At 40.4% G+C, this 27,349-nt stretch overlaps 1 protein-coding gene across 2 annotated transcripts in view; it reads right to left on the bottom strand.

The window, feature by feature from the left end:
* Positions 1 to 13,388: 13,388 nt before the first annotated feature.
* Positions 13,389 to 27,349, bottom strand: part of LOC124144871 (protein MON2 homolog) — a 119,624-nt gene continuing 105,663 nt past the window's right edge. For both annotated transcript variants that reach the window (XM_048396779.1, XM_048396780.1), the window contains exons 11-17: positions 25,609 to 25,726; positions 22,747 to 22,813; positions 21,665 to 21,725; positions 20,267 to 20,393; positions 18,079 to 18,286; positions 16,617 to 16,699; positions 13,389 to 13,873 (exon numbers count right to left, since the gene is read on the bottom strand). In XM_048396779.1, coding sequence (XP_048252736.1) covers positions 13,704 to 13,873; positions 16,617 to 16,699; positions 18,079 to 18,286; positions 20,267 to 20,393; positions 21,665 to 21,725; positions 22,747 to 22,813; positions 25,609 to 25,726 — 834 coding nt within the window. In that variant the 3' untranslated portion in view covers positions 13,389 to 13,703. The remainder of the gene's footprint in view (positions 13,874 to 16,616; positions 16,700 to 18,078; positions 18,287 to 20,266; positions 20,394 to 21,664; positions 21,726 to 22,746; positions 22,814 to 25,608; positions 25,727 to 27,349) is intronic.

The raw sequence follows: 27,349 nt of genomic DNA on the forward strand, positions 1-27,349 counted from the left end.
TTTGATTATGATGTCATGGTAACAGATGATGTCACATTAGTCTGAAAAGCCAAGTAATGCAGTTTCATTGTAGCTATATCTACCAACGTCAAGGCGTTTTAATTCTCGGTACAATTGTGCGAAGTGTTTAGACAATATAGAACTTTCTGAATCCAGATGGTAAAGAAATGAAGCCGAATAGTTTTAGAAAGTTTTTACCTGTACATGAAACAGCATTTACTTATGCATTCAGACTGCCTCTGTGGTCTAGTGGTAGAGCGTCCGCCCAGAGAGCCCCAGCCGCGTCATACCGAAAGACGTTAAAAGATGGTGCTTGTCTGCTGCTGGTCATTAGGGGCTAAAACAAGAACTTGTCGGCTCGGAGTCAGTATTCTGTGTCTGAGTGGGGTATTCATGTTAAACTGTGGTATGGTATCTCAGTGCTAGCACTATAAATCAGCAACAGTCCACAGCCACACACACACATGTGCATACATGTCGCTATATAAGTGCAATTATCTTGGACGTGACGTTAAACCCCCATTTCACCTCACCTCAAATGACACAAAAGTAGGGTTTTGAAGTAAAAGAATTGTTTTTAATGAGACTGGTTGTCATGATGGGCAAACATGACAAGTGGTGCTGTTACACTGTCTCTATATACATGTGTTGTTAATGCATCAAATATTTTCTTATTATCCTGTTGCCACGGTTATAAATCTCAGGGATTTTCTTGTTTGTTCATGAATAATATTGTATATAATGATTATCACACTTGTGTTTAGTGTCACTGGTTTTGAGATGAGGAAATATTTGATGATAATTTCAATTTAATTTGTTACCTACATTTAGGGACCAGTTCAAAATGTCAGATACAAATTTTTATTCCTTACTTTTTGGGGGACGTGGAGAGGGGTTATTGGCTCTGCAAGTTTTCCATTCGACAAAATCAACTCACCTGATTCCTCTGTGTTTTATTATAGCAACTAAACTGAGCCAACCCTATTTATATTCTAATGCAGTTTGGCGTTGTCTTTGAATTAATCCAGTCGTTCCACAAGATAGGGTTTTGTCATTGCAGACAGCAGTGGTAAACTGGTTCAGAGCATTATGCCAGATTTGACCTCTAAAAAACACACATTGAATAAATTTCAGTGGATAAATGTTCAGAAAATGGGGGCACAAGAATGTGAGACAATATAAGCCACTAAACTCAGGAATTTAACATTTTCAGAATTAAGTTTATTGTTGGGGGTGGGTCGGGGGTAGGGTCAAAACTTTTGAACTAGTCCTTATATTTGACTGATTAATGGCATCTGAAAACTCAAATTATATATAATTACCAGAGTTCATATATAACGCCATGAAATCCATCAAAATCAAACAATAGTTATCATTGAAAATAATTCTAAGAATACCACCTCTATCACATCAGTGCCATAAATTCCTGTTTATGCTGAGAACCACACTATAAATTTTTTATAAATTTTCAACAGACGTCCACCACACTGCCAACATATCCATAGTTGTGAGGGAAACCGTATCCCTTGCCAGAGGCGCCACCACGCATGCGCAAGGCGGGAATCTAGTCACTTCTTTCAACCCATTACTCTCATCAACTAGATGCAGATATTTGGGGAGGTGGGAGGGATTAATTCCTGATGTGATAGAGGTGGTATTCTTAGAATTATTTACAATGATAACTATTGTTTGATAATTCTTGTGAATACCTCACCTCTATCACATCAGTGCCAGTATATACCAGAGGGACCGGCGGGTTCTGGTATCTAGCATCCCTTAGTTATTGGCTAGTGGAGTGGTAAAACCAAGGATTATATGCCAAAAGGGGATCTAAAACGGATGTTTCTAATAGTCTACTTCCAAGACTTAGACGTATAGAATTTTCAAAACGTCATATGAGGGGTATATGTATATTCCCTTGTGATACTTAGACATAGTATGAAGTCACTTCCTGTGATGACGTCATATGTGACGTCACTTCCGGTGATGACGTCATCTGTGACGTAACTTCCGGTGATGACGTCATCTGTGACGTCACTTCCGGTGTCATACCATGCCTCTTGTGGTATATGTCTACTATATTCTCGTATCACTATGACGTGGTTTACCGTTATGCCCTTCTGGATAGTGATATTTAATGTATCTTGACGTTAGTCCGGTGTGATGACTCCTATGACGTCACTTCCGGTGGTAGTACATTGATGTTTCCTATCATGTAGATTACCGTATATCACTTAATCCTTCGATCTCTGATTTCAGTGTTGCCATTTGCCCTGCTTTACTAACTCAGTAGCGCAGTCCAGTGACAAAGACAACTTACCCTGAGTTCATGAGGTACTTCTGAAATCTTCACACACACACACACACACACACACACACACACACCCCCCCCGGAAGAGGAAAGGGGAACAAGGTTACTTGGCGACTATCACCTGGGTCAGCCCCGAGGGCCCCAGAGTGTATAGTCTTTAGATCGGTCTGTATGTCTCGTAAGTAAAAGTTTGAAAAGTGTTGTGGGACTACCACTGGCAGCTGGCTACAACTTGTTCAATGGATACTGTATTCCATGTGGCTAGACTTGTTGCAAGGGCTCTGATCTCGTGAGGCCTGCAGTTTCCCAAACTCGGCGTGGAGATTTGTGCCAGTTATAGCTATCTATGATAACTGATTTGCCATCCCGCTACAGTGCGCTCTGTGATGTCCTTTTCTGACGAGGGCTTGCAAGAGATAAAGAGGCATTTTCTCTGCTTTCTGTGGGGTTGAGTTGCTGTAATGAAGTATCTCAAGGCTCTTATGGGACAGATCAATCTATCCGGGAAGTCCACACTTTTACTTAAGGCTGGTATTGTATATTGCCTGTCCGAGTGTGCCGAAGGTTGACGACTGGTTTTTGGCAATAATTCTGGGAGCGATCTAAACGACTCTGATTTCATTCTTGGGTATGAGTTACAGTGGAGGTGTCAATAGCGTGTAATTCTGACACGAGACGCCGTAGCCATGGCTAGTAGAAAAAAAAAACAGTTTCCCTGGGGATAATAGTAATGTCGCACTACTCATGGGTTCATATGGTGTTTTCATCAATGCTGACAATACTATAATTAGATCTCATTTGGGAAGTACGTGGTACTTTAATGTCTTTTCCAGGGCAAAGGACTTTATAAGTCGATTCAGTACTGGGTGGGTACCTGCGTACCTATAATACTGATGTCGTAATTTCTTGTAGTTTTTTAGATAGAGCAAGAATTCAGCCACTATAGGTATCGTTATTTCCCATTATTTGCTTTTTTCATTCTCCGCTCGACAAACCTGCCCCATCTGTAATTGTATAGGGCAGACGATGCTGGTTTCCATGAGCTTGCCACTCTTCGTGCAGCTGATTTAGAGTAACCGGTGGCTTGCATCTTATTCGAGATAACTTCTAAGCGTGAAGATGGAGGTTGTCGAAGCAGCCGTAAAATATGTCCGCTTTGGTTGTCTCAATAGGTCGTGACGTACTGGGAGTTTCAGAGTTACTTCTACCAGAAATTGTAGAAGTCTCGGAAACCAAGCCCTTTTCGGCCATGCCGGGGCTATGAGGATTATGACACAGTCTGTTTCCTCTATTTTCTTCAGTACTCTGTCTACGAGAGCCCATGAGGGAAAAGTGTATGCAAACATTCCCTCCCATTCCATGTCGAACGCATCGACTTGGAGTGCTAGTGGGTCTGGTACCGGGCTGACGTAGACTGGTAGTTTGTTGTTGAGACATGTGGCGAATAGATCTAGGTTTGGAGTGTCCCATAGCTGGTTATCCACTTTAACACCTCGGGATGTACTGACCATTCTGTGGGTACTATCTTGTTCTTCCGGAATAGGTAATCTGCTAGGATATATAGCTTGCCCGGTATGTGTCTTGCTTCGATCTTGCAACTAACTGAGTCTACCAAGGCATATAAACATGTAACCTCCTTCAGTAAAGGCTGAGACCTTGTGCCTCTGTAGGTTAAATCTTGGATAGATGTGAGCGGGCATAGGCGAGACATCCACCAGCGTCTCGACTTGACGGCCTGATCGAGTGGGCTTGTTATCATGTGCTCTACTCTTGCATATCTGTCCTCTGGGGGTGCTGCTATGCCCTTGTTGAGTAGGTGATGCCTGTGTGGGTACTAGCTCTGTTTTAGAGGGTGAACCAGGAAACCTAAGAGTGTTAGTAGTGAGGCACACTGTGTTTAAACTAATTGCGCTTGTCCTGATCGGCCAATAGGAAATCGTCTATATACAAGAAGCTTTATGAGCTTATATGGGCGCAAACCGATGATGGGATTGGTGATCCTGGTGAATAACCATGGGGCTAAGGATATGCCGAATGGTAGTACCCTGAACTGGTATCTCTGACCGTTGACTGCAAAGCGTAGGTAGCTGGAATACTGGGGAGTAGAACCCGTGAGTGGTCTCTGACTCCTTTAAGATGCTGATAGCCCCTTGCTGAACTTGGGTAATCTTGGGTCGATGTCTGTGAGACCTGCTAGTTCGACTGGATTCGATGTGGTTGTATCTTTGATCTTCTGTAGTTCTAAATCGTTGTCCATTGGGCAAGCGATGTCGGTAGGGTCTGAAGGCATTTCCGGTGGTATCCCCTTCGGGGACTGCTTCTGCTTCCTCCTCTGCAAAGTGGGATGATCATCTTTAGCAGGAACTGTGCTTCTTGACGTTAGTCCGGTTGCTGATTGAAGATCTTCCTGCATCTTCAGTATGTGTTCCAGTGAGCTGTGGATGAATCCGGTCTGCTGTAGTGTCATCTCCGTGGGGTGTCTAAGTGTAGGCCTACGTTCTGATTGTTCGGGGTATGACGTTAGTAGAAAAGTTCAACGATGCTCGGCTGTTGTGCGCAGGGGCAACTTGTGTCGTGTAATCACTCTTATTAATGGCAGGCATACCCAGTCTAACATTAAGTGCCGAATGTAGCATTTAATGAATATTCGATTCTTGATGACGTCATCAATATATGACGAACAGGGAAGGGTAAGGAATTCTAGAATCAACTGACCGGTACCTCCTACCCGTCACGTTCTAACAAGGTCATCTTGGTATTTTGTCCTTGTATCTGTTTTAAAGGGCGGGCATTAGATTTATAGAGTTCTGCAATGATATCTTAATGGCATAATTATTTGGTCTATAATTAACCTCCGTAGTAGAATCCCCACTGTATAAAAAACAGTATGAGCAATAGATCCGCACCCCCTACTCGGGCTGTGCTGAGACTGGGTCATATGGCTGAGGGTAGCGTAATCCCGGCCGTCTGATCTACGGCTGGCTGTGCGGGAATCACGTGTTCTATAACTGTGTGATAGTGACGTAACATCTCCCTCGCTTCTCCGCCCGTGTAACTGGACTGTGTGGCAGTATGAGAAGGCGCATGCTTAGGAATTCTATCCTGATTAGCACGAGCTTTGTCAGTTCGTCTATCTTATGGCTAGAGGGTGAATGGTGTGTATTTCTGAGCATACTGCGATGCAATGTCCGTGATTCACGATCTGCCCTATGGTGTACGTGGTAGGGAGGTAATCTATCTCTTTTATGTTCTCCTGTGTCCTCATAATAATCAGATACAGCGTAGGCTTGCATTGTCTGCTGTATGAGGAAGTACTGACATATTCAGCCTTAGATCTCACCTAATCTCGTGCTTATCAATCCCCGTTTGGTCATGCCGGTTTTGTGCAATCAATTCTTTTAGAGTTTATTCCTGAGCCATTGATTGCGTGCGCTTTTATCAATTATTACAACATTGAGTTGGTTAATTTCTCCGAATCCCTTTAGTTAAAAACCTGTGAGGTACATCTGCTCCTCAACTTTATTGGGAGATCCTTAGGTCTCTTGAATCTCGTGATCGACCCCTGTTGGCCAAGCCGGGGTTGTGCGACAGATTCTTTTAGATATGAGATTTTCTGAGACATTGATTGCATGGGCTTTTATCAATCTGATCGACCCCTGTATGGCCAAGCCGGGTCATAGATTGCATGCGTGTGTCAATCATAACAGACATTGAATTTGTTATTCTTTCTGTGAACTCATTTAAGTTAAAGGGGGAACGCGGCAGAGGGTGAAAATCGTTAGTTTCTGTCCAAACTCGATGATCGACCGTACCAGACGTTGCCGGATGCAAGTTAGAGGCACTTTCTGTTTGACCGGTAAAATGCATCTGCTCCTCAACATTATTGGGAGAGTGGGATGAGCGACGGGGTCTCTTCTCCTCATAAGGTAAGACGGCGCCCTCGCGCGACACTCGCTCTTTTCCTGTCCGTATTTCTATGACAACTAGACCATTTTAATTATTCCAGCATATACCGTATTCGACGTAATAAGCGCCCATGGCGATATTTGCTAATATATTGGCTAGTGAACAATCCCAATTAGCACCCCATCTGATTGATCAATGTACACAAGACTTATTTATTCGCGTATAATACGCACCTGTGTGTTATATGCACACTTAATTATGGGCAATTAAATTCTGGGAAAATATATCTGTCGTACATATAAACATTTCAGGCTGTCAGCATAAACCACCAAATTTATCGTTCAACTCCAAAATAATATTCAAATTAGAGCCCCCTATTTCTAATTTTGAGAGCGCCCTGGGCGCTTATTACGTCGAATACGGTAGATAATTTGATAATGAGTGAAAGCTATAGATACTGAACTTGTAGGATATTTTGTTGAAAGGGATGCATGTTGATCTAACACACCACCATGTGTTTTGCAGAGTTGTGTCCCTTAGGTACCAGTATTGGAATGTTCTTGGTTCAGATCTGTCCCAGTTATTCCTGGTTTCCCAACACCAACATCAGATTATTCAACATGATGCAACAAACGTAAATACTGATAGTGGCAATAATTGTACTTCACATTTGTCATTGAAATCTCTTGTCATTGTGTTCCATTAAATATTATATTTCTAATAATCCCCTCTTTCTTTTTACATATTCATATTTATTTATGTCATTGTTTAACATTGTGATATTTTCCGAACTAGTGCCATGAGTGCATGCACAAGTTCCATTTTTTCTTGAACAAACTTTGAAATGGTATTTTTGTAGACACCTCATGCATATTATCCCAATAGGCTTTTCAGCCTACCTGTGGCATAGAAGGCAATGTTCAGTGCGTCTGTTCTTGAAATCTGTTGTCATTATGTTTCTTTAGATATTATGTTTCAGTTTCAAAGGTACCCAGGTTTTAATATATTTTACTTATGCAATTGATTAACATTGTCATATTCTGAGACAAGTGCCATATTAATGATATGCCTACCTTATTTCCTCGAATAAATGCTGGTTCCTTGATTAAATACCCAATGGTTTTTATGCGAGGAAGTCTCCTCATTGATATCAATTATACACTTGGCCTTTAATTGAAGAAATACGGTTCCCTTACTTGCATTATGAATGGTATAATGTAATGTGAAGATCTACTTTCTTGTGATGACCTAAGTTATGTTTTAGCCTACTTTTGGCAGAGATGGCAATGTGCAATTAATGAGAATTCCAAGCAATGTTGAATACACTTCCCCAAGGCAAGGGCGTTAACTGACTATACAAGTACAGTTTCCACCCTTTCTGAACTAGGTGGGAATTTTGGGCTCGATTGTAGCGCCACCAGTTGCTATTAAGAAATACCAGTATGTGCCTTCTATGCTCCTCCTTCTGACCAATCAGATTCCACCTCTCATATCACTTACATTTGCTTCAAACAAAATGGCGGCACCCAGTCAAGAGGATCTGATCATGGGGGGATACAGAGGGGGGAAATATAAGGTAGCTATGCGATAAAATGCAAAGAGCAATGAAGAATGTAGCATGGTTTATTTCACGATAAAACATTGTTCTATCATTATGTTGTTTCTGGAGATTCGACGTGACGAGCGAACGCTTTAACCACTAGGCTACCCGACCGTACCTCGGCAATGTCGAACAAGTCCATTTCATGAACAGGTGGGTGAAGTTTGGTATTTCCCGCATATTCTCTCAATCCCCACATTGATTATCTGTACCTGTCATTTCTCTCGCATTTTAGGACGCGATTGTCAGCCACTGAGTTTATCTGTGTAGCCCAGCTGCATATATGGGGAACTAGACACACCCCTCTCAAAAATAACATTGTCCAATATATGATGTCATCAAGTTGTGAGTACATGTTCGAATCTCATGAGGGGCGGTCGGGTAGCCTAGTGGTTAAAGTGTTCGCTCGTCACGCCTAAGACCCGGGATCGATTTCCGACATGCGTACAATGTGTGAAGCCCATTTCTGGTGTCCCCCGCCGTGATATTGCTGGAATATTGCTAAAAGCGGCGTAAAACCATACTCACTCACTCACTCGACATTGCCGAGGTCTGATTCTAAATCAGGGAGTCATCATTAATAAAACTAAGGTCAATATTTTTAATGCTGGTACATTTTATCAACATCCTTAAAAAGGCTGTACATAATGTTGATATCTCATAAGAAATGTGCCCCTCATGGCTTATTCTCCCTGCAGTGTTTCGTTGTATGATAAACAACTCCTACTCATTGTTTATTTCTTAATGTCATTGATCCCAATTGCATGGATCGATGCTGATGATGTCAGTCACTGGATGGCCCGTGAAGATCCGGAGTGGAATAGGTCTTCAGCAACCCATGCTTGCCGTAAAAGGCGACTATGCTTGTCGTAAGAGGCGAGTAACGTGATCAGGTTGTCAGGGTCGCTGACTTGGTTGATGCATGTCATCGTATCCCAATGGCATGGATCGATGCTCACGTTGTCATCACTGGATTGTCTGGTCCAGACTCGATTATTTACAGACTGCCGTCATATAGCTGGGATATTGCTGAGTGTGGCGTTAAACAACAAACAATCAACAACAACCATTTCTTAAATAAAGGTATCTTTGCTAAAAAAGGAATCTCGTTTCAGTGGCAATACCTTGATATCCTGGTAATGCTGTCTCTCTTTTTCTATCTGCATCAGTTATTTTATGTATCAGCTTCTTGTGATGTCTCGGATATTACTGTTTGTATTTTTGTTGACATTTTACAAAACAGAGGAAACTAAGTCTTCTTCCAATCATTGATTTACTTTGCCAGTATTAGAATGTTCCTTGAAATCAAACCCAGGTTTCAAGAAAAGCCAAACTTTAAACCACTAGGGTACCTACCATTACTAGTGTGTGTGAATGCAAATATATTGAGACATGCTCATTTCTACATCAACATTAATAGTCAGCCATTGTAGTAAAATGTTTCAAATCCAACCATATGCACACATGAATATGTCCATCCCATCTGGAATAAAATTTGTCATTAATCATTCCAAATTGTCTTCTTTCCTTTTCTTCAATGGAACCTCTGTCTGGAAGCTACCAATAACAGGTAACATGCCTAGTAGGACCAAGAATTGACTTTTTAGATTTTTTTGGTTCGTATTATGACAAGCTTTGCCCTCTTGGTTTTTCCCTCTCCCCAGGGCATGCTCTGTCTATCAAAACCTCGTGAGCGTGTTTTCTCCAATACTTAACAGTATTCCAGTTATATCGCGGCGTGTCAGCTTAATGTGGGAGGAAAGCCCGAAGTGATGCAGGTCTCCGACGTTTACCACTTCGGTGAAACCCACGAGCACGGGTATGGTGCTGACAAACCTAGAAACATAATCGGGGCGAACCGGGATTCGAACCCACAATCATAGGGTTCTGGCGTACCCAAGGGACGCAACTCTGCACAGCGAATCGCGGCGCCTTAGACGAGTGGCCCATCCGTGCCCCCACACCCAAATCATCTTTACGAAATGACATCAATGAATGGAATCAATGCAACATCGTTTGTTTTGTAGAAAAGTTTATTTCTACAGACCACAGTATGATACAAGAACCACAAAAACCTTTCCCATCTCGACACTGTGCAACATCATACAGGCAATCCACATAGACAGTTGGTGTCGTTTGTACAGCACTTGAATAACAGGCAAAGAAATAATCAGGCCCACACTGTCATTTCTTTGAGCTTTTTTTTGCTTTAAATAAATGACAGTGTGTCCTAGTAAGTTGATAAATCACTAACGATATTGATTGTAACCATCTGATCTTATGCATTTACAAATATAGAGTGAGTGCATAGCTAACTAGTGTTCAAACACACTCCAGTGATACTACACAAAGGTAGATAAGGACCACCCAATTATTTTTCATATTACAATAGTTAATCTGTCATGGCATGTGAGTTGTGTTTAATGCCACTTGGAACAGTATTGCGGTTATTTCAGTGCCATGACATGACAGATTAACAATTGTGATATGAAACAATTGGGTGCTCCTAACTTATTTTGAGTAGTATAGTTTTTGATTTTCCTTCTGTTTAAAAAATAAAGATATGTTTGCTGTACAGAATTTGAAACATGAACTTGTGACAAAAATCAGGATTATTTTTTTGAAAAAAATTATATCAACATGACTCAAGAATAATGGATAAATTCTCTAACAAGACCAATGCAATTATTTTACTAATTTGTGACTTCATTTTAATGTAAAGGAAAGCTGTATTGAATACTTTGTTACAGACAAATCATAAGCAAGGAAAATATGCCAATTTGACCATTACATTGGCATCAAACTTCCAGGATCGCCCCCTTTAATTGATCCACAGACAACAAGCCATGGAATAAACAAACTCAGATCTTGGACTACAAACTATACACACCGCCAAAAGAATCGCGAACCATAGAAACATATAGAGAAGTATGTACGTTAAGAAGAGATATTTCCAACGTGTACCATTTAATGACAAAACTACCAATCAGTCATGTGTTACCACAGAGTGTCTCGATATGCTGCACGTGATTTCCAAACTTTACACGCTAATCCTGCCCAAGACAAATGGTGCATCTCGAGTCATGGATCTGTGACGTCACGTGTGATGCCTTCATGAGCATCAGTTCACACAACATAACAGTATGTTCGTTTCTGCATCGACCCAAATCTAATATCTCTTGAATATGAGTAATTCTTCGTATACATTGTATTAACAAACATGTATGGTATTCGCGTTTCTTTTGTCAGCGAGTATGTAATAAATATAAACACTAATTATTAACATCTTGTAATTGTCATATTTTTACACATGTATAGCATCCAGTTTTTTTTACAAAATTGCTGAGTAAATATACAAAATAATGTTCATGTTGGCATAGGATGGAAAGCAAATAAATCAAATACACATTAACATGTACAACTCTAATTGTGCAATGAGTATGAAATTAACACTTGAAAATATTTTTTTACTTCAACATTAACATATAAAAATGTTCAGCAAGAAAACATGTTGTAATAGTTTTTCTTAATTTCGGTTAACTTCATTGCATGAAGAGGGTGCACAATGCTAGGGTACACGAAAATATATATATTTTTTAAATATTGTCTTTGCATGTCTACAGATTGTTTGATATGGAGATTAACATAGGTAGCCATGAGGCAAATAATTATTTTTAAGTTGGTTTATGGAATTTTGGTTCATTCCTACAATGTTGGTGGTTCGAAAGAAAAACGTCTTCAAATGAACATCTCTAAATTGCTGCCCCTCTACTGCACTCACGAAGCACATGATTGATGCTATCTCTCCGCCAAAACGAATGCGTTACTGGATATGTAGAATAAAACGGCCATAACTCTTATCAGTCTACATTCAAACTTTGAAGTAAACACTTCACTATGTAATTCGCAATGAGTTCTCTTTTCAACTGAAACGATTTTGTGTGATATTTCATGTTCACAATTTTTTTTACCCATTAGAGTCAGCGAAAAAAACGCATAAATATTTTCACTTTTCTATTTTTCACATCCACAGATCCATAAACAAACAAAAAATAATTAATTGCTTTTCTCATAATAGTAGAAAGGTTAATGTTATTTTAACACACATACGTAAATGTTACATTTGGAGACAGTTTCCCGCATTAGTATGTGTGGTTACCATGGTAACCCTTTGTTACTTGTAAATTGCACCTCCACAAACTAAGACAACACATGTGACATCAAATTTGTCCTCTTTCTATACAGATTTTGTGGGTATACCTGCTAGGCGGTATACTGAATGATTGTCACAATCTAAGTGCATATCATTCACGCCTTCGAATATGTAGAAACAAATTGCAGCTGATTCTTTATATTATAGTACTTATTCACCATGCATATGTTGATATTCAATGTTAATGAGCATATATTTGTTGAGGATCCATACACACGGATGGACGTCTCTGTACACACATGAGAAACATGTTCACATGAACCTTCTGCTGAACTAACTTAAGAAAAAACACAGTCGGACATTTGAAACCTTGGATCTGCATCATCCGTGCAGTCGATAACGAGTGGCGGGTTACACATGGGTCAGTTGACATGGCGACTTACAAATACACACAGCAGCATCTCCATGTGCACTGGTCAGTCCTGTTCTACATTTAAACCCTCGGATCTGCATCATCCGTGCAGTCGATAACGAGTGGCGGGTTGCACATGGGTCAGTTGACATGGCGACTTACAAATACACACAGCAGCATCTCCATGTGCACTGGTCAGTCCTGTTCTATGGATTCCTCTTGGGCAGGGACAGGTAATTCTGGTACTCGGGGCGGGTTGGTCCTGAGTAGGACCCAGGTACCCACAGGACAACTTCACTACTACAACTCTGTCGTTACCTATAAGTCGCTAATGTTAGTATATCCTTCTGACTTTTATATGTTTTGAGTAAAGATACAGCTACAATCCACTTCAGTGTATGCATGACCAGATCGTTTTATAGATGTATCTAAATATTTTTTGCCAGGAGTACGGTAAAACAACTCCTAATCAGACATTTTGTACCCAACTCATGACGTTACAGCGGGTAATATGGGGTCAGGTACCTGGGTAGTAGATTTGGACTAGTTCCAGCCCTTGATTCTTCCGTCCAAAATGCATACCGTCCAAACTGTTGTTTTTTCTTAAGTTTGTGTAGCAGTTCATTTTGAAGGTCATGTGACAATGAAAGACAGTTGATCAGGTTACAGTTGTCTCAAGGCCATGACAGAACAGTTCAGTAGAGTCTAGCAATCATTACCCTTTGTTAGGTTGAGTCATTGTCAATCAAACATTTTGCAGAAATGCATATACCATGTAAGAAGCGCCCAGGGTGCTCTCAAAATTAGAAATAGGGGGCTCTTATTGGAATATAATGTTGGTAAGAGGAAAAGATTGTTGAAAGATTGTGAATTTCGTAGTTTATGCTGACAGCCTGAAATGATACAACGAAAAGTCTGTGCGTATCATACACGACAGATATATTTTCCAGAATTTAATTGCCCATAATTAAGGGTGCATTTAACACACAAGTGCATATTATACACAAATAAATAAGTCTTGTGTACATTGATCAATTGGAAGGGATGCTTATTGGGATTGTTCACTAGCCAATATATTAGCAAATATCGCCGTGGGCGCTTATTAGAGCGGGGCGCTTATTACGTCAAATACGTAGGTGATTGATATACTATTCAATTTTGCCAGTCCAAAAGTCAGTGATTTATTTCAAATTCAATCCCTAGACATTGTTATTTCATTCTGACGGAATTTCGAAAATTGGTTTGCTGAATCAACATCTGACTGAAACTGTATCGGTCAATGGCCGTAAGATCTTACAGACATCACTAGCATACTGTGACACTATTTCTGGTACATTCCATTATGGACGGTGGGGGTGGGAGGAGCCAGGAGATCCCGGTACTCATGTAGCGCCTCTTTCAGAGCCTTGCACACCTGTGGGGAGGAGGACGTGGTACACTCCACCAGAGACGGGAACAACTGAATCACCTGCTGCCATACGCTGCCCTCTACTGGAAATACAAGGGAGGTAATTTGTAACAAAACATTTCTGAAATGTTTACAACATATATACTCTTGTAACAAATGTTTTATTTGGGATAACATTTTCTTAGTAAAGTACAGATTCTCATACCTTTTTGGGTTGAGTCCCGTCCGGGATTTGAACCCACACTGCCAGAGTGAGGCACCTAATCACCAGCACACAAAGTCAGCGATCTAACCCACTAAGCCATGAGGCTTCCACAATAATGAAACTGGCAATCTAGATCACCCAAAAAGGTGCGAGAGTCTGTACTTTACTAAGAAAGTGTCATCCAAAATATTACATTTGTTACATTTGACCACTTTCTAAAAGGCATTGTGTGTTCATATATATACTCTTTAAAAAAAGAAGGGGATCATGTTATAACTGTTGACGACAAACATCCTATGCAAGATCGTTAATGTCTGTAAAAATGTGACACCACAACGCATCCGATAGTTTGCATGTGCTTCATGTAGTAGCACCATACAGGTGTGTAGGGTGTCATTCCTGATTTGGGGGGCACAGGCACGTCTAAGGCGCCGCTATTCTCTGTGCAGAGTTGGTCCCTTGGCCAAGCCAGAAACCTATGATTGTGGGTTCGAAATCCCAGTTTGCCCCGTGAAACCTGTGCTCGTAGGTTTCACCGAAGTGGTAAAAGTCCGAGACCTGCATCACTTCGGGCTTTCCTTCCACATTAAGCTGACACGCCGCGATATAACTTAAATACTGTTAAAAGCCACGTTAAACCCAACTCACTCACTCATTCCTGATTTTGATACTTTCAAGGAAGGTCAGTTAATCTGTGTGGACCATTATTTCTGTCAATCTTACTAATTCTGCTTATCATACAGTTATGATTTACGTGATTTCATTCACTGTATGTGTATGAACTAGCAATACGGCATCTGCAACGTGCAGAGCTTCTCTGGGCTATTGGCGTGCTGGAAACTGGCAGAAGTCAGCGTACAGTATCCAGCACATTCAATGCGTCACAGGTTGTGATTAGCAGGCTATGGGACCAACAAACCCCAAACCCGACCCCATGCCTGGCATCCCAGGTTTAGAGTACAGGATCGATTGATCTGAAACCAGACTCTATGAAAACGAGCTCAAATGGTGAATGAAATTGATGCAAATTATCATCAGGCTACTTGAGTACGAGTAACGGCCATATTGCCAACAGAGGTCAATGGGGTACACACCATCAAAAATGGGGTAATCGTTGCTGGTCATGTGTCATGTTTAATGGGTCCCGATTCACTTTGCACTTCCGTGACAGGCGCGGTCGTGTCTGGCTGCGTCAAAATAAACGTCAACTTAATGTCAACCTGAGACCTCATGACAGATCTGACAATGGATTGGTTATCGAGTGGGGGGGCATCACTATGACTGAACAAACCCATTCCATATTGTGCAAGGGAGGGTCACTTGACAGTACTACTGGGGCAACATACTGACAGCCTTTGTTGTCTTGTTTCAAGGTGTGGTTTGATGTTTTGCAAAAGGACAACGCCCGTGTTCCCCATGCACGAATCATATACAACTCAAAAAAAGTTAAGGATCACCCGATTCTTTCATATTGGTAAAGTTAATCTGTCATGGCATGAGAGATTAACTTTTGTAATATGAAAGAATCAGGTGATCCTTAACTTCTTTTGAGTAGTATATATGCTCACTGCACAACATCCATTGAATGCCATGGCCAATAAGCCCAGACCACTCCCCCATTGAACACGTCTGGGACATGATAAGGAGATGTGCACATCAACATCATAGGCCGCTGACAACGTTGACTGAACTTGGCCGGGTGCTGCGAGTTGAGTGGGACACACTCCCTCAACTCAACATTGAGAGACTCAGTATGTCTTGTCGAGGGAATGAATGTTGACAAAATCATGGTGTTGTTACACACTACTGATCCAAAATCGTCAAGTTTGAAATTTTCGAACTCACCCCTATCGTCCTTTTAGAACGTTGGCTGTCATAACATCTATTGTCATACTTCACTACCGGTGTTCCAAATTCATTCATTATAATCATACAACTATTACTTGAAAAAAACATCTCTTACAGTTTTGGAAAATTTAAGATATTTCCAAGTATCGCCTACGTTTTCGGAAGAGTATATTTCATACAGCATCTCTCTATGAGCAATGTTGCAGCTACAACAGGAGGGCATAGTGAGGACACCTTCACAAAGTGTTCCTGTCGGGAGTTGATCCAGTATGCGTGATGAATGAGTGCACTTGCCACATGCAATTTCTAACAAATCTGGCCATGTCTACCTCGACCTAATGTGTTGTTAGACATGGTCAAGGGGGGGCGGTCGGGTAGCCTGGTGGTTAAAGCGTTCGCCCGTCATGCCGAAGACCCTGGTTTGATTCCCAACATGGGTACAATGTGTGAAGCCCATTTCTGGTGTCCCCTGCCGTGATATTGTGTAATATTGCTAAAAGCGGCGTAAAGTCAGACTCACTCACTCACTCATGGTCAAGGGAGATAACCGCCAAAGCATGAAGAAGGGCCATGCATGTATTTGTACCAGTGAAGTCAAAACTAAATTTAACTCCTTGAAGTTTTCAAATGTTCGGGTGTTAAATTTGGCTGAATGATTTTTAATTTTTCTTATTAAAACAAATTTAAAACTCATCCATCCACAAGTTATGATGAAATGAAAAACATTTAACATGACTAGTCATTTGGTGTAGACAATGGACAACACAACTCACTGTTTTTGACGGGAGCCCTCTTGAGAGACTGGAGTAATGTTGTGATAGCCTTCAGAACTGATGACATCTCAGCTAATCTTGGCCTGAAAATAAAATCCAATAATAAAAATTCCTTATGTTATTTGATAGTGGAAACACAAGCCTTATGATCATGCTAAATCATTTGCTCTGATACACAATAATTTTATCTGTACCAGTATTCACTTTGTCATGTTCTACTAGTCAGGGTGATGCTGATTTTATAGTGCTAGCCCACCGAGATACTATGCCCCTGTTTAACCAGACCGACCAGTCGTTATTTTAGTTCCTTAATGCCGAGAGCCAGGCAGGGTAACAACAAGTACCATATTTTAACGTCTTTTGGTATGACGCAACCAGGGATCGAACCCCAGACTTTCCGGGCAGATGCTCTACCACTAAACCATGGAGGCAGTCTATTGTGAACACAATTCATCATCTATAAGCATCATACAAATCACCCCGATAACTTTTGACGTGTTTGAAGTATTATTCTGTTAAACTCAATTGAATTTGTGGATCGCGAAATTGTCTGCCTATTCATACATGACAGTGAAATATTTAGAAAAGTTATAAATGGCAAGTAATAAATAATAAAAAAGTAATACCAATATTATGAAACGTGTGAAGAGTTCGCGTATCTGAATCGCTTTCGCTTGTCAGATACCAGAACTTTTCAATCGTTTCATAAACTTGGTATTACACAGGAACTCGTTGAGTATTCTCTATAAATGTGATTAATATACATGTATTGTCAATGGTATGGACAGCTGATTCACAGGGGATGTTAACAGCTGTTGTATGGCGAATATTTTATACTGGAAATCAGTGAAGGATTTCACAAAGAAATTCAGCAAACTCTGCAACTGTTTTTTCTGAAGTATTATTTCTGTTGTCTATTAAGTTATTCTTTTTCATCCATTTGACACCAAGAGAACTTAATAAAAAAATAAATGTACTGTGTGCAAATAAGAAAAATGACTTAGGAAACCGATTCATTTTGAAAATTATACGTCCATTTTTAAACAAATTTGAACAACATGCTTGAAAAGGTATAGGTATCGGGACTGAAACATCGCACAAGTAGAATTATGGAAGTTGTTATACCTACAATTGTTTGATGTTACCCTACCAACTTCTACTATGTCAATGAAAGAATTAGACCAAGAGTGAGGAGAATCCGGATTCGAACCCACATTCACCAAATCATTGTACAACTAAGGGAGACAACTCTGCCCAGTGCCTGGACAACTGGGTCACCTGCACCTCACTTAGAAACAAATGAAACGTTCAACTTGACAATACAACATTCACACAATCCACAGATGGTTTGTCAGCGCCTTGACTAAAACCTTCAGATGAGCTGCTGCTTACTACATAAACTCTGCACTCATGACTTCAAATCATGGAATGGTTGGGATAGGGCCTATAAGAGTTGTCTCACCTTGGTAAAGGACACTTCCCGCTGAGCCTCTCGTCCTCCACATACTTCTTGACGACCTCCTGACACCGCTGTAGGAGAGACAGGACCGCCAGCTTCGTGATGGACCCTTCCTCCGACTCCGACTTCTTGTTGACGAAGGAGAACTGGAGAAGTGTTTCAAAACAGGTCTTGGCAAAATCCTCTCTCAGCTTGCGACTAGATTCTGTATCTGAAACAGATGACACTGCAGAAATTCTGTGCTTTGTCAAAATTGTATATTATACTTAAAGGAATGCGGCGTAAAACCAAACTCACTCACTCACTCACTATGTGGTGAGATGTGGTGAGATAAGGTGAAATGGGGTTTAATGTTGCACTCTCTAATATAGTAAAGTGTGTGTACGTGTGCATGTGGCTGCTTGTACTAGTCCGGACTAATGCTGAATTAATAGTGCTAGCCCACTGAGATACCATTCCGCAGTTTAACATGAATACCCCACTCAGACACAGTATACTGACTCCGAGGCGACCAGTCCTTGTTTAAGCCCCTTAATGCCGAGTTCATAGTGCTAGTCAATTGAGCATGCACTCCAAGATACCTTTAACACTTGTCACAGATTAGAATTAAACATTTTTTGAGATTAAAACATTTCAAATAAAATATTAAAAACTGTGTTCATTTTCAATTTATGCAATTGTATACAGTAGATCATGGATATAACGAACTACAAGGGACCAGAGAAATAAGTTCGTTATATTCGTTGTTCCTTATATAAATTTTTCGCTCGGAAACGTCCGCCATCTTGTGTAAATCAAAACACAAAAAAACATAATTGCAGCATTGACTTGTATTAGCAGTGATCACTTCATCTCATTCAACTGATAACATTTCATAACAAACAATTAAGTGTAACAAGGTTGATCCATCACCGCTAATTGTTTTTATTCGCCGCGATTGTGTTCATTCACCGCTGATTGCGTACAGTCAATTGTCAGTGACACTTGACACTGAGTGAGATTCCTTAGTTCGCTATACACGTGGTAGATGGGCTTGTCGTGATCAGATATCAGTTCGCTGTATCCATTAGTTCGCTGTAGAGAGTTTGTTATATACGTTCATTTTATATGATATTATATAGGAGATAAATTGGGGATTTTTTAACAGTCCGCTGTATCCGTTTGTTTGCTATATCCGTGTTCGCTATATCCGTGTTTGTTATATCCGTGTTTGTTATATCCGTGTTCATTATATCCGTGTTGGCTATATCCGTGTTCGTTATATCCATGTTTGCTATATCTGTGTTTGTTATATCCGTGTTCATTATATCCGTGTTGTCTATATCCGTGTTCATTATATCCGTGTTGGCTATATATGTGTTTGTTATATCCATGTTCATTATATCCATGTTCGTTATATCCATGTTGGCTATATCTGTGTTTGTTATATCCGTGTTCGTTATCCATGTTGGCTATATCTGTGTTTGTTATATCCGTGTTTGTTATATCCGTGTTGGCTATATCCGTGTTCGTTATATCCGTGTTGGCTATATCTGTTTGTTATATCCGTGTTCATTATATCCGTCTTCGTTATATCCGTGTTGGCTATATCTGTGTTTGTTATATCCGTCTTCGTTATATCCGTCTTCGTTATATCCGTGTTCATCATATCCGGGTTCTACTGTACATAATTCAACAATAATGGATAGTAAAATGCATTCCCTGGGATTGTTATGCCAGTAATTTTACATTCAAGCCCTGTTGTTACTATTCCATAATACTGTGACTATATGGTTATATTAAATACCTTTGCAGAGTGCCTTACTAATATTGGATATTGTTAGCCCAGGTCGGGATCAACAAAACCATATCAGTATAAGGGAGATAATTTTGTCTTGTAGTTTACTTGAATTTACTGATATTTGGAATTGAAGACCTCATAACGCATCTGGTTCTAGGACTCCAATACAAGAAGCAGACAAGTGAAATTCTACATTTTCATGAGAATTGATCATGAGCATTGATCTACACAATCGGGTTATGATGACATGCATCAACAAGTCAGCAAGCCTGACCACCCGATCCCATTAGTTGCAACATACGACAAGAATGTTTTGCTGAAGACCAATTCTAACTGGGATCTTCACTGGGGAAACATAGTATTGCATCACCCTGCTTGGTTATTGCAGCACGTTTGGGACGATGTACCTACCTATGAAAGTATCGGATGTTGCAGAATGAATGGATCCCTTGTTGAGGATGTCCATGACCCTCACGACGAAGTCCTGGGGCATGCTGTTGGCGTAGGGGAGGATGTCGTCTCGGATCACCTGCACAACCTGCAACAACATATCATATTAGCTGTCTGCCGGCTCAGGGTACATAGACACAACTAGGGTACATTACATCGTATACCTTCTGGCTCGGGGTACATAGACACAACTAGGGTACATTACATCGTATACCTTCTGGCTCGGGGTACATAGACACAACTAGGGTACATTACATTGTATACCTTCTGGCTCGGGGTACATAGACACAACTAGGGTACATTACATTGTATACCTTCTGGCTCGGGGTACATAGACACAACTAGGGTACATTACATTGTATACCTTCAGGCTCGGGGTACATAGGCACAACTAGAGTACATTACATTGTATACCTTCTGGCTCGGGGTACATAGACACAACTAGGGTACATTACATCGTATACCTTCAGGCTCGGGGTACATAGGCACAACTAGAGTACATTACATTGTATACCTCCCGGCTCGGGGTACATAGACACAACTAGGGTACATTACATCGTATACCTTCAGGCTCGGGGTACATAGGCACAACTAGGGAACATTACATCGTATACCTTCTGGCTCGGAGTACATAGACACAACTAGGGTACATTACATCGTATACCTTCAGGCTCGGGGTACATAGGCACAACTAGGGTACATTACATCATATACATTCCGGCTCGGGGTACATAGACACAACTAGGGTACATTACATCATGTACCTTCCAGCAGGGGGTACATAGACACAAAATAGCAAAATGTTTTCAAAGCTTATACAATTTACATGCTTAAAAAGGCTGTACAAATATTAATGTCTCATATAAGAAATATAAGACTCATGGTTGTTGTTTATCGTACAATAGAACTGCAGGGAGAATAATTAAACAACACAGGGCAGTGCCCCTCATAGTTTATTCTCCAAACAGTGTTCTATTGTATGAGAAACAACTCCCACTCATCGTTTATTTCTAAATTAAAAGACATTTTCCAAATATTCATGTCATATGAAGCATATACTGATGTCCTTGGTTGACAACGTACATTATAGCTAAAATGGATAGAATTATCATAAAAACGCCCGCATGTTATCAGAAATGAGCGGGCAACTGTAACTTGATAATGCCCTCATAATCGCCCTCCTCGGTCTTTTCAACTGCCCTCCTGCGTCGGGCAGTTAATGGAGGACCTCGGGCTTCTGCAAATGATAATGCCCTGAAAAATAGCGTTACCCTTATAATGTACCAACGGGCTGAGGTCACTTTTGAGTGAAATGTGCCCAAGAAACATTGATGTTTTTTATGCAGCCTAGCACCATACCTTGCAGTCGATGGCCTCATCCCTCTGAAAGTCCTCCACGGATAGAGTGGGCGGTGAGGGGCTGGAAACATTCAGTTGTATTAGCACATACGGTATTTGACGTAATAAGCGGCAGTATTTGCTAATATATTGGCTAGTGAACAATCCCAATTAGCACCCCTTCCGATTGATCAATGTACACAAGACTTATTTATTTGCGTACAATATGTACTCTTGTGTTATATGCACCCTTAATTATGGGCAATTAAATTCTGGAAAAATATATCTGTCGTACATAAACATTTCAGGCTGTCAGCATAAACCACGAAATGTATCTTTAATATTCTAATAAGAGCCCCCTATTTCTAATTTTGAGAGCGCCCTGGGCGCTTATTACGTCGATCACGGTATGTGAAGAGTGACTGATTACGACATGTGAAGCACAGGTAAAATCTGCTGATACTACCAAGTTGATTTGTCCACAACCCATCTGATGCTATTCTCTGGGTGTAAATTCTTGAAGAGGTCTTAAAATACTTTCACAATGATATCAGCTCTATCACAACACGTCTATTTAGATACTGATTAACTCGAAGGTCATCTAAATCTAAACAAAACAGCATTTCATCTTAAATATCTTTTTCTGAAAAATCTATTAACAAAAGTTTGTCAATTTATGAAAACAATATTTTACCAAATACAAAGTTCTATCTAATGTCTGCCACCATATAATTCTAAATTAACAGTCAGACTTGACTTCATTGAACCTATACATGGTAAAAGTTGCAATAACGTAAGACTTCTTTAAGATATCACTTCAGACAGGTTCAAATGATAGAAATCAACAAATCTATCAATACTAACCTTCTCTAGGAATAATTTTTAAATAATCACTACAATATTTCTCCATATTGTTTTTGAGTTTTGAAATCTTAATATCAAATTTCAATTCATTTCTTTGAGCATCACTGAAAATCCACAGCATCGATAAGAAGAAATAACTTTGTTCTTACAAAAAAATCAACAATTTCATATATTTCTGAATTATTAAAATTATACTTAACGTAGAAACATGACATCTAATCATTGTAGAATTTTTTTACTTTTTAGAGAAGAGGAAGTCTTCAAACGCCCCTGACAGGTCCTCCCACATCGCAGTAAAAGCAGCATCTGAAACAACATTCAGGGTTATACTGGGAACATGAAAACTGGGAGTCATCATGACTCACTGCATAATGTGGGGGCACGGGTGGCCCAGTCGTCTAAGGCGCCGCAATTCGCTGTGCAGAGTTGCGTCCCTTGGGCACGCCAGAAACCTATGATTGTGGGTTCGAATCCCAGTTCGCCCCGATTATGTTTCTAGGTTTGTCAGCACCATACCCGTGCTCGTGAGTTTCACCAAAGTGTTAAACGTCTGAGACCTGCATCACTTCGGGCTTTCCTCCCACATAATAAGCTGACACGCCGGGATATAACTGGAATACTGTTAAAAGCGGCGTTAAAACCAACTCACTCACTCACTCACTCACTGCATTATGTATTTTAGTCCTAACTAAAGCTAGACAAACCAGTGATTGATATCATGAGTAATATCCCACATATGATAAATAACCATATCAGCTAGTCTATCTAACCAATCCATGTTGTCGCTTCTTATGACCAGCTCAAGTTGCTAGGGACCTGTTCTAACCTGGATTCCCCCAGGGGGTGATATCTTGCAAAGAATTGGTTACAGCTCCATGGGTCTTTGTTGTAGGAGCTAGTAGTGACTGATGAAAGGTATGTGGTGTCAAATATGATTCATTGAAAATAGGATAAGGAATATCTGGCATGAACATCGCATCAAATGCACCCAAATCCTTCATCATGTGAAACCCTAAGAACAACATTGGTTTCAGCTCGGGTTATCATGCTCTACTCAACAACAACAACAACAACAACAACAACAATATGGTATCAGTAGATGTAATAGGCATGTCAAGATGACCTGTGACAGTCAGGGACTGGGTTTATCAAGAGACAAGGTCATGAAAAGACGTCAATTCCATGTCAACACAAATATTGTCATTCATGATTCCTGTACAAGACATATCCTACATTGCAGAACTGATATCTAAGGCCAGAATTTGTTTCTTCTTTTATTATTTTTTTTCACAAATTTTGAAAATGAAAAATTTGTTTGGTAGTTTCATAAAAACAAACAAAGACAATTTGTAAAGGATGTTTTAATAATCATAAGTTTGATTTGGATTGGTAAGTGATAAAAAAGTTGTGGCCTGGTTTGGGTACTTAGTGTTTGAAAGATTTCTGTTTTATTCATTACATATTACCCTGGACTTTTTTTTTTATTGTGACGACAATCTTTATCATCAGCGGTATGAAACACATTTTGTCATTCTGATTATTTTTTCTGAATTTTGTATGTTTAAAGTCGGCATATCCATAAACAAAACAAAAACAAGGCCTAAGAAAAATACAAATGAGGTCAATGATGTAAGAATGCTGCACTGTGATATGTTTTATTTCATATTTTATCACATTGTTCTGTGCCATACGATAAGTACATGTACTATCACAGATCATATTATGCTGGGAGCAATATGGCTCCTGCTTGCAAATAATCAAAATTTGTGTGTGTGTGCATGTGTGTGGTGGGTGTGGGAGTGTGTGTGGGAGTGTGTGTGGTAGATGTGTGTGTGCACGTGCATCAGCGTGTGCATGTGCTAGTGCATGTGTTTGCACGTGTGAGAAGTTTGGACTGCCAGATTTTACTTTGGTAATTATTGTTAATAAACTTATCATTACATAGAAACTGGTATTGCAAAGTATGTGTCATCTGGAAGTAACACAATGCTCTAAATATTATCGTTGTTATCAGTTCTGACAACTTTGATAGGGAGCACTGATAGATAACCTTATTTCTGCAGAGAAAGGAACGACTCCGGACTGAACATCAACTTACATCAGAGACTGGCTTTTTATCATGGGGGTTGGGGGGAGATGGGTGTGTGTGTGTGTGTGTGTGTGTGTGTGTGTGTGTGTGTGTGTGTGTGTGTGTGTCTGTGTGTGTGTGTGTGTGTGTGTGTGTGTCTGTGTGTGTGTGTGTGTGTGTGTGTGTCTGTGTGTGTGTGTGTGAGTGAGTGAGAGAGAATCAGGGGCGGTCACCCAAAACAGATGACAATCTCTAGGAGAGGGGCATACAAAATAATACACATATTTGTGGAGAGTCACGAAAAAAATGGACTTTTATAATAAAATAGATAGTGCTTTTGCTGTTTGTCCTTTCAGGGAGGGTCATGAAACATGTACAAGGACATGGGGAGGGTCATCCAAAAATATGACAAGCATAAGGGGAGGGTCATTATTTTCAGTACATTTGTGCATCAAAAACCTCTAAGGGCTTATTTTTAGAGATAGTGAGTGAGTGAGTATGGTTTTACGCCGCTTTTAGCAATATTCCAGCAATATCATGGTGGGGGACACCAGAAATGGGCTTCACACATTGTACCCATGTCGGGAATTGAAACCAGGTCTTCGGCGTGACGAGCAAACGCTTTAACCACTAGGCTACCCGACCGCCGAGATAATTACACATGGTAATCCTAATATCTGCATATAAATCGATACTTAGCATACGGTCAATATTATTGAAATTGTAAATCATCTAGTGATGTTTTATTGCAAGTTTCACATTTTCATTGACGAAGTTTGTTATCTTCTGTTTATTTACCTGAAACTATACGATGTAGTTTTTGGCTGCGCATTATGTGAAACAGCAATTTTTCCCGAAACTATTACTCATGAATGGGGTTGTGCATCATACTCAAGTGTGCACTATACACAAGAAAATACAGTTATCTCGCAGCAGTGAGAGAAAACATGATCAAACCCCAGACCTCTCTGAATATCAGATGGTTAGTCCCTACGATGTGAGCTTAAACAAAACCATGCCATGTTATACTGACCATGTTTCCTGGCGACGGGGAGTCCGATGTTGAGGATGGTGAAGAGGGAGTTGATGACCAACATCCAGGTCGACGGGGCGGGGCAGCTGTACTTCAACCCCAGGGGCAGGCGGAATGTCTGCAAAGTAATATACAACGTGTCACAATCAAACATGTCCGAAAAGACGAATTGTTTTCAGCAGCATTTGTCACTGTGGCAGAGGGACACCAGGAATATGCCTCTCCGACCTTGGAATAAAACCAGGAACTGCTTCATCATAGATGAACACACAAACTACTGGGCTACTCCACTGTCCACTTATGTGAGTGAGTGAGTTGGGTTTAACGCCGCTTTTAACAGTATTCCAGTTATATCACAGCGTGTCAGCTTAATGAGAGGAAAGCCCGAAGTGATGCAGGTCTCAGACATTTACCACTTCGGTGAAACCCACAAGCACGGGTATGGTGCTGACAAACCTAGAAACATAATTGGGGCGAACCAGGATTCAAACCCACAATCATAGGTTTCTGGCGTGCCCAAGGGACTCAACTCTGCACAGCGAATCGCGGCGCCTTAGACGACTGGGCCACCCGTGTCCCCTGTCCACTTATGTGACTTTCCCTACTGACTACTGATGTAAGCAGTGGCAGGGAGAGTTCAGCATACTTCTAGTGGAAAACACATCCAGGAACAGACTTTACAAATCTATGAACACACAATGCCATTTAGAAAGTGGTCAAAGGTAACAAATGTCATATTTGGGATAACACCGTCATAGTAAAGTACAGATTCTGGTGCTTTTTTTTTTAATTTACTTTTTTTAGAACTTTTTTTAAAACACCCATGGGACTCAACACCAAAAAGGTTTTTAAAAAAGTACTAAAAAAAGTATTTTTTTCTTTTTTTAAAAACCTACTAGAATCATACTTTAGTAAGAAAGTGTCATCTCAAAGATAGCAAATCATTTCAACATATCGTCTCAGCTACTATAGAAACAATGTGAGCAGTTCCTTGGGCTGTTTTTATGCTTATGGTGATAAAATTATGACAGATATGTGTTGCTATAGTGAACATATTTGGAGTATAGAGAAATCAACTTTCAGTACAAACCCACAGGAAATATTTCTGATACCCATCTTATTATTACCCATTCAAGACATTGTATCAACACCACTATCCAACAAATGAAACTGACACGTGCATGACGACATGACACTCATCCTACTGATGGAGCACAAGGACAAGACTGAAGACAATGTTGCGGTCACATGACAACCTGTCATTCAGCTTGTGCACAGCAGGGGAAGTGAGTTGGTTTGTTGTTTTACGCCGCACTCAGCAATATTCCAGCTATATGATGGCAGTCTGTAAATAATCAAGTCTGGACCAGACAATCCAGTGATTGATATCATGAACATCGATCCACGCAATTGGGATCGATGACATGCATCAACCAAGTCAGCGAGCCTGACCACCTGATACCGTTAGTCGCCTTTTACAACAAGCATAGTCGCCTTTTACGGCAAGCATGGGTTGCTGAAGACCTATTCTACCCCGGATCTTCATGGGTCGCAGGGGAAGTGAGTTGGGCTGGGTGACACAGAAGGTACAATTGGCAATTCACAGGGAATGATTGGGAGTTTTTTGGGACAAGATTTCTTATTATTACGAAAAGGGCTTTGTCGTTTTTACTATTATGGTGACATATTGCTTAACTAAACAATCAACTCTTTACTTAATTTTTATCACCAGTAATGACAG

Source organism: Haliotis rufescens, unplaced genomic scaffold, assembly GCF_023055435.1.
Source record: "Haliotis rufescens isolate VD_foot unplaced genomic scaffold, xgHalRufe1.0.p SCAF_16, whole genome shotgun sequence".
Lineage (NCBI taxonomy): Eukaryota > Metazoa > Mollusca > Gastropoda > Lepetellida > Haliotidae > Haliotis > Haliotis rufescens.